General features: G+C 36.0%; 1 protein-coding gene across 1 annotated transcript in view; it reads left to right on the forward strand.

Moving 5' to 3' along the window:
* Nucleotides 1-13393, forward strand: part of NRXN3_5 (Neurexin-3-beta) — a 175215-nt gene that overhangs the window by 53191 nt on the left and 108631 nt on the right. Inside the window, exons 7-9 of the mRNA XM_051217780.1 lie at nucleotides 7480-7660; nucleotides 10161-10354; nucleotides 12724-12944. Coding sequence (XP_051064203.1) covers nucleotides 7480-7660; nucleotides 10161-10354; nucleotides 12724-12944 — 596 coding nt within the window. The remainder of the gene's footprint in view (nucleotides 1-7479; nucleotides 7661-10160; nucleotides 10355-12723; nucleotides 12945-13393) is intronic.

Raw genomic sequence — 13393 nt, forward strand, 5'->3', positions numbered from 1 at the left:
TTTATAGTGTACAGTAGGTAACGAGTATTGTACATTTTTACGACTAGCAAGAATTTACATAATTCATGAATCTAGCGAAGCTGGGTATTTAAGATGGTGGAGAAGATTTGTAGCTCAGGTGGATGGTTTTGATGGAATTTGTTCTCTGAGCTGGATGGTTTAGTCGTGGAGGTTTCATCGTCCTTCTGAACGACATCGAATACTTCGCTTCTACCTGAAGTTTGTACTGATGATGTCGTTTAGAAGAACGATGAAAGCTCCACGACTAAACAATCTAGCTCAGAGAACGAAACTCCATGAAAAGCTCGTTATTTGAAGCCGTAAAACCTTCATTAACTGATCACTCATCTTGATCACCATTTTGATGCTGATTGAACTCTGTTGATTAAAGTCTCAATCTGATTACCAGTTTAATCAATACAACATCATTGTGTATTTAATAATTCAAATGAAGTACTCTATATCAAAGTATCATATTAAACTGATAGTCATTAGTAACTTCTTTTCTTGTACACTGATTACTTTAAATTATTCGATTTTTTGGGTGGACTTTGATTGGGCAACTATTGAGAACAGAAAAACACTGATCAGTTGCATAGTTCTAATAAGAGATCCTTCAGAAATCGGACCCCAGTACCTTTAAGCCTCATGGTGAACGTCTAACCACTGAAGTGACATCCAATATTATACACTGGTTTGAACTAATTCATCATATTATTCGACCCCCTCCATTGGCATTGGCGATATTTTTCTAATGTCGGACATGATTGAACTCCACTGATCATGACTTCTCATTAGAACTCGAACAGTCATCTCTCAAACTTACTCACCGTTGAGTCAGTTATGAGAACAAGACAACTGTTCAGTAATTAGATAATTGAAATCAATTCAATATATGAAATTTCTAATTCAACTATCTTATTATACTCTATTATAATAACAGTATATATTGGTGATACAAGTTCAATGAAAACCTACATTCATTTAAATCATAAGCATAAAACTAGGAGTTATGTAATTCAATGTTTAGTTTTTGAGTAATCTATCTGAAAATTGAATCATCTTCATAGTTAGCATCATATGATGATGACATTATATGCATAGTATACACAAGTATATACATACTTTGTTGCCTTCGTTATCTGTTTAAGGTTTAGTGTATATTCTCTTCTAATCTCTATGATTTATACAATCATATTACTTATATTAATTAGATGATCATGATCGTAAATGTTTAGCGGTATGTATCAAAGTGTTGTGTATACACATGATTATTAGTTATTATGTATACAAATATTATGATTTGTATAGAAAAGATAACATGTAGGATGTATGTTTCGTCCTGTTTGGGATTCGTCAACTGGTTGTACTTATATCCCAGAGTTTATGTACATTCCAGGATTCAAACCCTAATACCTGTCGTTCTAAAATTGATCCAATTTCAGTCGAAGATATCAACAATGGAATAATCACAAATCATTACAAACTAAATTGAAATTCATACTTGTTGCACAAGTGAATAGTCAATTGGTCTTAGTAGCTAAGGGGAAAGGTACTGGGTTCGAGTCCCGATTGTAACATTGACGCAGATAATGATACATCTATTCTAAGGAGGAAATATGCCTCATAGATTACACTGATATGTACAATTCAACCTGTGGTTGATAAAGTTCTGTGATATGATTCAATATGGTCTACTGTAACTCAGATCTATCCACTCTTTATCTTCTCTTAGATTTGGAGTTTAGAAATGATCATATAGTTTTTGTCCTGTAAGTTTATCCTTTCTTTTTCGAATCGTATTATCTATACTCATTGTTTTCTACTACCACTGATACTGTTACTACTTCTACTACTCTGACATTTATCTTGATAATTTTATCTCCCTGTATTGATATGGTGCGGGAATTGATGCATATATATGTCACGTTCTATGTGATCAACTATTCTGAATGCTTAGTTGGATGCTGACTCAGTGGTCTAGAGATTAAGCGTTCTTGCGCGAGACCGAAGTTCCTCGGCTCAAATTCCGTGTGCGGGATTGTGGATGAGCACTGTTGAGGAGTCCGACAATATGACGAAACGGCCGTCTAGTGCTTTTAGGTTTTCAATAGTGATGTAACATCAATCGGTTCATGATCTCAATCAAAACTTAATAATCTCCACAGCCCTATAACCCTTCATATTTTACTCAAATGGATCTTGATAAACTAGAGCATGATATTTAAATATAACTGTACGTAGTTGTTTTGAGATCAAATGTTTATGGTACTGATAGATTGATTATGCATGATAACAACAGGCTGGCACAAGTTCAGCAGTGATTGTCAACCAGTTTCTAACTTACAATCTAATCATGAAGCTTAGATCCCACTCTTCTTATTCATCAGATTTATTCAAGTGAATGCTCTTGATTACTGAAATACTCTACGACAATCGAAAGATGATAAAATGTGAAATGATTATAATTCACTTGAATACCCTGAAGTTTAAGAAATTAAAAACGTGTATTTGCTTGATGTTGTTATACTCGTATTTTCCCATTGTTATTTAGGACTGCACTTGATCAGTCTCATGTTGGCATATGTGCATTCTGTGCGGACTGCCTTGATATTGCGTGAATTCACAAGCTGGATAGTGGTTATCAGTGAAATCCAAGACTCACATTTCGTTCTATTTTGGACTCGTGAGCTGGATGTACCTGCATCTGATTTGGTGTTCACCCTGGGACTCGAACCCAGTTCCATTCGCTTTAAACGCCATTGCGTTATCCATAGCACAAGCAGATGGCTAGCAGGAATTAGTAGCTAAGTGAATAACACGGTGTTTGAAGTGTATGGTACTGGGTTCGAGTCCCAGAGTGAACATCAACTCTGAGACGCAGGTGCATCCAGCTGACATGTCCCGAATAGGACGAAATGCATGTCCTGGATTCGACTGTTAGCCACTATCCATCTCTAATTAAAGACGTGCTCTAGACAAAGATAATAGAGATTAGGCGAGCATACTGTTACAAGTAAAAAATTATTTTAAAGAACATTATCCATCTTTCAGCTCGTATAGATAATGAAAATTCACAATTAACTGGTCAGTAATAATTTTTTTGTTTGTCTATTATCTTAGTAAGGATTAAATTCTGTCTATTAAGTTACATTATAGTCAGTAGTCTGAATGAATTAACATCTCATTCACTATGTTGAGATATAAGGTATCTTGTGTTAGTCCTAACCTCGGTTAACTAGCATTAGCCACCACTAAAGCTTACCAGTAATCTTGATGGAACTGATCACTTTTGTTGCATTCAAACCATTCTAAACCCAGATTTACAGTGTAAGATGAGGCTGACTATTCATTAGTAACGTCTCAGTCTATGACGTTGGGTGACGCTGCCTCAAATACTACAGGGAGCATCAATTCCTTGGAATTACAGGCACACTTTACTGACGAGTATCAACTGTCACAAAACCTAGATCAAGCAGAGTTTCCTCCAATAACCTCCAACAGCTTGACAATTACATTTGTTAGTAGTTGAGATCATGATTCAATTGAAGCTAGACCACCATGGTAAACCTGGAAGTATTGGATGGGTGTTTCGTCCTGTTGTGAGACTCTTCAGTGGCAGTTTGCATCCACGGTCCTGACTCGCAAGATTCAAACTCAACACCTATCGGTTTTTACATTACATTTTTGTTTATTTCTTTGTTAGCTAGTAATCATGCTTTACCTCCAACTAGATTCTATCCCATAGATCCCTTTTCTATTCACTAATATAAACGGGAATATAAATTAGGTCTACACTACTGTTTATTTGCTAATCACCTATTTCTCTCATGTATTCCTTTTCTATCGATGGATAAGGAGGGTAAGAGATAAGATAATAGTTATAGGACGTTATTATTCTTGAATTCGTTTAAGTCTAATCAATAATACATTCACGTATTACACCTAATATGCTGTCTATTGTAACAGGTAAAAAGAGTGAATACATAGATAGATACATATGCACACACACACACATACAAGTACACATTTGTATTTCGTGTAAGAATCGATAAAAATAGCAAAAAAAGTGACTTTTCGTTTGTTCCCTTTCATCTAAAAAGTATAATTCATGTCTAGTTGTAATGCAAGGCTTTAATGTCCTAAACGGGGACAATTCCACTTAAAATAACTTAGTGGTAAACTAGGTGTTGTTGTCTTTCTAATCCTAATAGAAACATCATTTCCCTTGAACTTGTACTAATTCCATCTTGACGAGTTGTGACTGGTATGAAAGATAGGTCATTCAGTTTCGTGTGGACTGTCTTCAACAATCTAACCCTTAAGAGTTAGGAGCCATGATTATTTTGATAGTATACTAGTTACGTTTAAAAGGAAATCTGGCTTAAAATTTAAGTTAACTGATCTTAGTTAAATGATTATAACTACTCTATGAGACCTAGTTCTCTTAATTTTAACCAATGACTATGTTTACTATTTAGTTTCAAATTAAAACAAGATAGCTGTTCAGTAATCACTAGTTTTAAAATATTTTATGGGTGATATTGTTCCTGAGATGGTGGAGAAGATCTGTAGCTGAGGTGGATGATTTAAGTGGGGCTTTGTCCTTTGAGCCGGATGGTTTGATCGTGAAGCTTTCATCGTTCTTCTGAACGACATCATCAGCACAAACTTCAAGTAGAATTGAAGTGTTCGAATTTCTCCACATATGACTCAAAACTTGTCCTGTAGACCTCGACATTGAATGGTTATTGTTTACTTCTTAATTTCAATTGACCAATGATAGGTTAAAGGTCAACAATAACCAGTGAAGGTCGAGGCTGACAGGAAAAGCTATGGGCCATATATGAAGAAATTCGAACACTTCACTTCTACTTGAAGTTTGTGTTGATGATGTCGTTCGGGATAACAATTTAAGACCCACGACTAACTCATCCAACTTAGAGAACAAAACTCCATCAAGATAATACTGTTTCTTATTGAGCATTAAATTCTAATAGGGAAATTTAAATAAATTTAATGCTTAAATAAACAAAATTATCTATGACAAGCAGTTAGCTAAATGATAACTGATGACAGTGGACTCAGCCTACTAACTAAATAATCAGTAGCTAACAGAAATCTTTGGAAAAAAATTGATGATCACTATGAGCTAATGTTTAGTATCCCTTGTTATCAGCTTCAATCAAAGAAGTACTGGGTATCTGTCTTGTGGTAATCTTAAACTTTTCTTCAATTTTGCCACATTATTCCTTAAGAAAATAACAATGGAATTTGTTAGTTTTCCATATTGTTAACTTTTATTAATTCTTGACGATACTTCATAATGATACAGTACTGTCGGTGATATCTGTCTGTAGACACTGTTCCTAATTCAACTTAAAAAATGTCCCCCACAATAGACTTGATTACTTATTATCCTGTTGTTCGTTTTATACACGCTGACTATGATCGTTAGAGCTCCAAGAAAGACTCATGTTACTTTTTTATTTCTTAGTTGTCTTTTGTTTATTCGTCTAAGAGGTTTTGTCACAGATAAATTAATTTAAATGAGATTATATATATAGAATAATCGTTTAGGTGATGAGATGGTAGAGGAGATTTGTAGCTTAGGGATATGATTTCGGTTGCGTTACATTCTTTGAATTAGATGGTTAAATTCTGAAGATCATTCACTGTCCTTCTAGACAACGTCATCAGCGCCAAATTCAGAGAGAAGTGAACTATGAGATGAACTACATACATGATTAACAGGTTGTACTGTAAAATTCAATTCTTATTGGTTGTTTCTGACTTCTTATCCTGTTATTATCTGTACATTTTAACTATCTCATTTGACCTGATTCGTGATTGTATATTTGTCGCGGGGTGAATATCAACACTGGGATATAAAAATATCCGTCTGATCAGTCCCATAAATGACGCAACATGCACCCTGGATCCCATTGCTAACCACCATCCATTTCTGATTATAATGCTTGTTTAATATCAGAAGGGATTCTGTGGATACTATAGTAATTTTAATAGTTGGGATCGTGGGTCAGTTGAAGCTAGACCACCATGGTAAACCTGGAAGAACTGAACGGGCGTTTCGTCCTAGTATGGGAATCCTCAGTGGCAGTGCACATCTACGAGATTCGAACCCAGGACATAGTGCTTGTGACTGAAGGAAGTATCGAGTCAATCCTCATAGGATGCACATATACCAAAAGAGATTGATCATTTGCCATCCTAAACGGAGATGAAAAGATTTAAACAACCAATACAAATGAATAATAAGGTATTGTTTGTAATCGAACACGTAATAAACGGTTTTATAATGTTGTATTACTTTTTATTAAAAAGTAGTCCAGAAAGTATTTTGGTCACATGTCCTCATTACGTACTAGCTTAACAAATTTACTATGAAGATAAGTTTTTATGAAAGTTGTATTGTGGTTAGTAGTAAAGTCCGGGAAGTGTGTTTCACATTTCTTATTGTTTGTCATCTGGATACGCCTGGGACTCGAACCCAGTGCCTCATACTATAAACATTCAATGCATTATTTATTGTGTTACCGAGTTCAGTAGAAAATTGTTTGTGCCATGGATATGAAGTTTATGTTTTCGTTCTCAAAAATCAACACATAGATCTAAGTACATGATATTGACGAGCTCTAAACTGAATGAAAACTTCATTTTAGCTCTCTTTACTAGATACTACGTAGACTCATTAAAACATGTGGTGAATAAATGACAATATTCAAGTATTCTATTCTAGATGATTTATTTATTTATTTAAACACATGTACATTCGTATAAGGAGGCACCAAATAGATATGTGCCACATAAATCATTCAATTTATGTTAGGGATGGGATACTTCCCAAGCGTCCAAACTGAAGCAGGTGGTTTTCTTAGGGGGCCACTCCACGAGCCTTCAACCTAAAGGTCTGATCCACAAGGCAGTGGAGCAACGTCATGAGATGCAGTCACATGGTATCCAGTGACCAACGATTGGATCATACGCCATTTATTCCTTCAGGATACTTGAGGCCATGTACACCATTGGTTTGGAATGAGGGTTTTCCAACTCCCCTAGATGAACTTTCCATATCCTCCAACCCGGTTAAAGAGTCGGACATTCGGTTTTCGTCCTCTCAATTTTATAAACAACACCGGCGGTGTGAGAAGGTAGTGAGTAGGACTTCCTTGGCAGTGGTTGTATGCACATGACCATGTGAGAGCATTTCTAGAGAGAGAGAGAGAGAGAGAGAGAGAGAGAGAGAGAGCTGACTCTTCCCACTCTCGACCATACCAGGGCATTCGGGAGCTATTCTAGATGAATATAACTCAATATAGACTAATGATGAATCGGAGTCAGCTAACAGTACTAATCAAGTAAATACAATTGTTTAAATGTATTATAAAGACTGTTTCTTTTCACATGTTAACTAACTATTTGATATCAATATTGTTTTTGTTTATTTATTTCATCTAGTGGACCTGATCAAGAACATAGAGATTTTGTTTGTGTAGAATTATTCGATGGAAATGTATATTTTGTTTATGCAGTTGGTGGACATTATAAACATATTCGATTGAATCCACCAAAAACAGTTGTGAATGATGCAGGTATATATAGTGTATATGTATCACGTAATGCACAGCATAGATTTACTGTAAGTTAATTTATAAATTGAATGTGCTTGTTTATATATGATGATGAATGAAATGACTTTAAGTTGTAATGATTAACAAGTGTAGCCTAGGAGGAGATAACAATTGTAAGGATATGGGGCAATCCTTTCTAGTTGCTATTCATTCTTTTGATGTCTACTGCCAATTCTCGATGTAGTGTGTTCTTCGGTCTTTCTATTTTCCGTTTACATTCAGGATTTCAAGTTAGGGCTTGTCTCATGATGCAGTTTGTTGATTTTCTCAATGTATGTTCTATCCACTTCCAACGTCTTTTTCTAATTTCCTCTTCAGTTGGAAGATGGTTGAGTATGTTGTGTGGACAACTGTTTATAAGTACTTGTACCGTTTTGATGATAGTTGTAGTAGTTCTTCAAGTTTCAGATCCATACAATAGAACTGTTTTTGACGTTCTTGTGGAAAATGCAGATTTATGTTGGCTGACAGACAGTTGTTTTAAGTTTCATACGTTCTTCAATTGTAGGATTGCCGCCCTTGCTTTACCAATACGTATTTTTCTATATGGATCAGATCCCTCTTTTTTTATCAATACGTACGTAAATGTTCTAAAGCTTCGCCAACAAGCGAGATTTAATTAGTGCTCACTGTGTTCTATTACAACATCTTACTTTTTTCTTCGTGTATGTTGAGGCCTATTGTGGCAGAGGTTGCTGCTACACTGTCCGTCTTCGCCTGCATTTCTTGGTGTGTATGGGTAGGAAAAACGCTAACCAGAAAGCATTTAGCATGTATATATAATCGTATTAGGTATAATCCAACCAAACATTCATAACTCTTTATTGTTAACCAGTCCTCAAGATCAATCATTATTTCACAACGATTTCATTGACATATGGACATCATCAATTTCAAATTTTATTTCGGATTGCATAACTTCTAAGTGATTAGTCAGTCACCTACAACGTAGGACCAAGCACGTATAAGCATTGGTTCTAGTTTTCATATTTCATTAGCACAACAAGATGAACATTTAATTCATAGAAATAGTTACTGCAATGGTGGTAATACATAAACGAAAGATTACACATGAGGATATAGTACAGAAAGAAAGAATTAGTCGGTAGCGATTTTATTCTCATAGCTTAGGAGAAGACAGAGAGTATATACACCGACGTCATTGTGATCGATTCTCAGCCATTTCATCCACAGTCTCCAACCATTGGTTTCAATAGTCGCACTAACCCCAACCAAGTAGTCTGCATCTACCAACATGGCTCAGAATAGAGGTTAGTGAGTTTATGGACTGACGCCACGTTTTGGTTTGGCCACCCCTAACGTTTTTCTAACCATCCCCAACACTAATTAGCATCGCATGTCGTGGTAATCGGTGTTCAGACATACGTAACACGTGACTTGACCATCTCATTCGTTAAAGATTTACAACCTCATCAACTGATTTACCATTATCACTCCCTAATACCCTGCATATAACCTCACGATTACTTACCCAGTGATCCCAGCAATACATAATCTAAGTGACTAAGTAATCAAAAAACCCCAAATTACACTGCTATAATGGAAAACTCAAGTGTATTAGAAATTAGGTAATGTGATTGCAAGTTGATGGAGAACAAAATGTATGCAGCGAAGTACATTATAGTAGTGAGGAGGAGAATGCATCATCGAGTGATATTTAAGCTATAGAGAGATATGTACATAGGCTGTAGTATGATCAGGTGTACACGTTTATACAGATATAATAGTGATCATAATAGTACAAAAAATAGAAGAATCGTTACTATTAAGTTAGTAAAAGGGCTTAACCAACATTCAACCATAGTCGAAATTGATTGTAGAAGAGGTTGCTATAACATGGGTAGTAATTCAAGAATAGGTCCTGGGTGTGAATCTCACGGGGGGGCGGGATTGTGGATGCTCACTGCTGAGGAGTCCCATACTAGAACAAAACAGCAGTCCAGTACTTCCATATTCTTAAAGGTTGGTTAAACTTAGGTCGGATAGTAATCTTAATATAAGTCTAAATTACCAACACTATAATTCATTTTAGTAGCACGTACATATATGATTTCACTTGAGATTCTTGAACTGATATTTAGCCATGACAACAGGTAGTATCAGATATCCTTACATCTAAATCAATTTCCCATTGCTCATTGATATTCATTATCATAGTTACATTCACCACAGATTATGTAATAATGATTCTGTAACCATTTCTATGTTTATAAGCACAGATGGATAGTGGCTAGCAGTGGAATCCAGGACGCGCGTTTCGTCCTATTTGAGACTCGTCAGCTGGATGTACTTGCATCTCAGAGTTGATATTTACTCTAGGACTCGAGGCAATACGCACAGTATGCACATATGCTAATAAGAGACTGATCAATTACAGTCCTAAACATTAATAGGAAGATTCATGTAAAACAATACCAAGTGTATCTCTATGTTTTATTCACATTTTATAATAAAATTCACATTTCTTTCTTTTTTTTATGTTGATAGGTAAAATTCAATAATCAATTAGTCGATGTTGAAGAGGGTAAGGAAGCGCATCAAGCTGCATTTGCTACATATACTTATATTGGAAGTATTGATAATGTGGGTCGTTTACCATGGCATGTTTGGTCACGTGAAAATTTTGCCGGTTGTATTCATTCAATATTAGTAAATGAAAATAGTTATTTAGATGTTTCATCGTAAGTGAAAGAGAATAATAATTATTATTATCTCGACTGATTGTTTACTCGCTCGCTTGCACAACCGCCTGCTCGCCAGCTCGCTCTTTTACATTATTTTTCATACCAGGGAAGTACTACTCACTGTTTTCTCGTGGTAGGGGTGTTGTTTACGAAGTTGAGAGGAAGAAATGAGGATGTTCGGCGCTTTAACCGGGTTGGTGGACACGAAGAGTTCACCTAGGGGAGTTGGAAAACCCTCATTCTAAACCAATGGTGCACATAGGCTCCAGTATCCTGAAGGAATAAATGACGTATGATCCAATCGTTGGTTACTGGCTACCATAGGACTGGATCTCCTGACGTTGCTCCACTGCCTTGTGGATTAGACCTTTATATCGAAGGCTCGAGGAGTGACCTCCTAAGAAAACCACCTGCTTTGGTTTGGGAAACTGGGCAGTATTTCAGCCCTCACATAAATTGAATGATTTATGTGGCGCATATCTTTTTGGTGCCTCCTTGTACCGATGTTCAAACTAAATAGAATTTCAGTGAATGAAGTTGGTTGTTTTTGAGAGTTGAACAGATAAAATAATTATTGAATTTAATTTTCCAACATTTTAAGTAACTATCAAATCAGACTATTTCTACATGAGTTACTCTGGAGACAATTGGATAGAACTAGAAAGGAAGGCCTTGGATAGAGTGGACTAGAGAATTCTGGTCGGCGGCTTATGCTCGATTTGGGGGTAACAGGCGTAAGTGAGTAGTAACTAATTCAGTACTCTGGAGGCAATGGGGTTTAGTCTGCAGCGTTAATCAGAACACAGTCAATAATTGTCTGATCTCAAGTCATTTGAAAATTTACCTCAGTACGACTACCTTAGCTTGACCTGTTGTGCTCAATAAGTTTGTTGACACTGATTAGTCCATGACTGTACCTACATCAACATTAACTCTATATCTAACATATAAAATATGACTGAAAATGAGCTCAAATTGCCATACCACAGTAGTACAACAATCTAAAATTAATATGATAAATAGCAAAAGATTCAAAGTAATTATAGAATTAATGATATTGAGAAAGATCAAATGTAGGGAGTATATGATTGAGATCATGAATCGATTGTTGATAGACCACCATTGAAAACCTGGAAGCATTGGATGGCCGTTTCGTCCTGTTATGGGGCCCCTCAGCAGTGCACATCCACGATCCCTCTCACGGGATTCGAACACAGGGCCTTCAGTCTTGCGCGTCAGTGTTCAGATTGAAGACTACTTGTAAGGAAATGATGTGTGTTTCAAGACACATCAACTAACATCCACATACCTTTTCCACACTTATTCTTCGTCTGTCCATTAGTGGTTAGGAATAGTTAATTTCCACTGATGATAATAACAATATGGAAGCACTGGACGGCTGTTTCGTCCTATTGTGGGACCCCCCATCCACGATCTCGCTCTCAGGATTCCAACCCAGGGCCTTCAGTCTCGCGCATGAACCCTTAACCTCTAGACCACTGAGCCGGCTGGTATCCAACGGTGTTAATGTCTAACCTGAACCAATCCACGAAATTGCGCGACTATCTACCATGATGGCGATGATCTCAATCAAAAACTTAATAATCTCCACAACGACATACTGATAGAGAGTATAGTTAGATGAGACGAAAGGAAATAGGAATATATAAAGGAATACTGGAGTACATCATCTATAGGGAAGTTAGAAAGTGTATGTACCTTCACCATTTGTAACTGTTTCTAAGAGCATAACATGTAAATGAGACAATATACACAGACTGGATATGAAGATCGTTCACTTCATACAATTAGCTACTTTTATGCAAGTCACCAACGCGTGTTTATCAACCTAATAAATAGATCTCCAAGATCAGTAAGGTGCCATTGAGTGGATTATATGTCACCCGATCCCAATTTAATCTATCTAACTATACGTGTTATTCATACTCCTATTTTAATAGAGTATGTCAATCAATGTAAATATCTCAGCCTTACAAGAGATTAGTAGTGGTACGAACAGCTCAAACCTAAAATCTCAGACTGTGAATCTAGGTGGACGTAGATTGAAATCCTACAAGGATCATCAGTCCCCTCAAGATTACAAATACACTTTTCTGACGAATGACAACTAGCACACAGTCTACGTTAAGCAGGATTTCCTGTTCACTACCTCTAATTATTTAGTCTATATGAGGTAAAGGCTGAAGTATTTACCTGAAGGTATCATTAAATAGACTTCTAACCATGTTGAAAGTAGTTAGAGCTAAAAGTTCAAACTACCAGATTTCAGTTCAAAATGTCTTTATCATATTTCCTCTTAAGATGTCAGATGAATAATCTATATCTTGCACCATTCACATTTTCAGTCGAATGATTCAACATACTGATATTGGCAAAGGAATTCGTTTAGGACAATGTGAAGTACCGAAACAACGTTGTAATGAAAAAATCTGTGGTGGTGGACGATGTTCCAGGCGTTCATATCCATTTTTAGAAGAATCAAATTATGCTTGTGATTGCAGTGAATCAGATAAAACATTTCCAGAGAAAACTATGGATATTCGACGATCTGTCGGATGTCATCGAGGTACCTATTATTATTATTATTATTATTATTATTATTATTATTATTATTATTATTATTATTATTATTATTATTATTAGCAGTAGTAGTAGTGTGGTGCATGCTACTCATATTGATATAAGTAGTATATGACGCGAGTTAAAAACGTAATGTCTGGCAGCAGAAGATGGGAGAAGATCAAGAAAGGAAGAGCGGAAACACAGTGCAATTTGAAAGAAAACGCATGAACAATGAAATGTGAGACAATGGATTGATGTTTGCAACAGAAACAGTCCAGGTTGATATGATGGATTAATATTTTGCAAATTAACGATTTACTATATAGTTTTTCTATTTGGTGAAGTAGCTCTGTAATATTGGGCTAAGTACAATTCAGTTGTCCTCATGTTTGTTCTCCTTCACTACAGTAGTAGTAGTAGCAGTAGTACTCTTATGTATGTGCTTCCTGTGGC

The sequence above is a fragment of the Schistosoma haematobium genome, chromosome 7 (assembly GCF_000699445.3).
Source record: "Schistosoma haematobium chromosome 7, whole genome shotgun sequence".
NCBI lineage: Eukaryota > Metazoa > Platyhelminthes > Trematoda > Strigeidida > Schistosomatidae > Schistosoma > Schistosoma haematobium.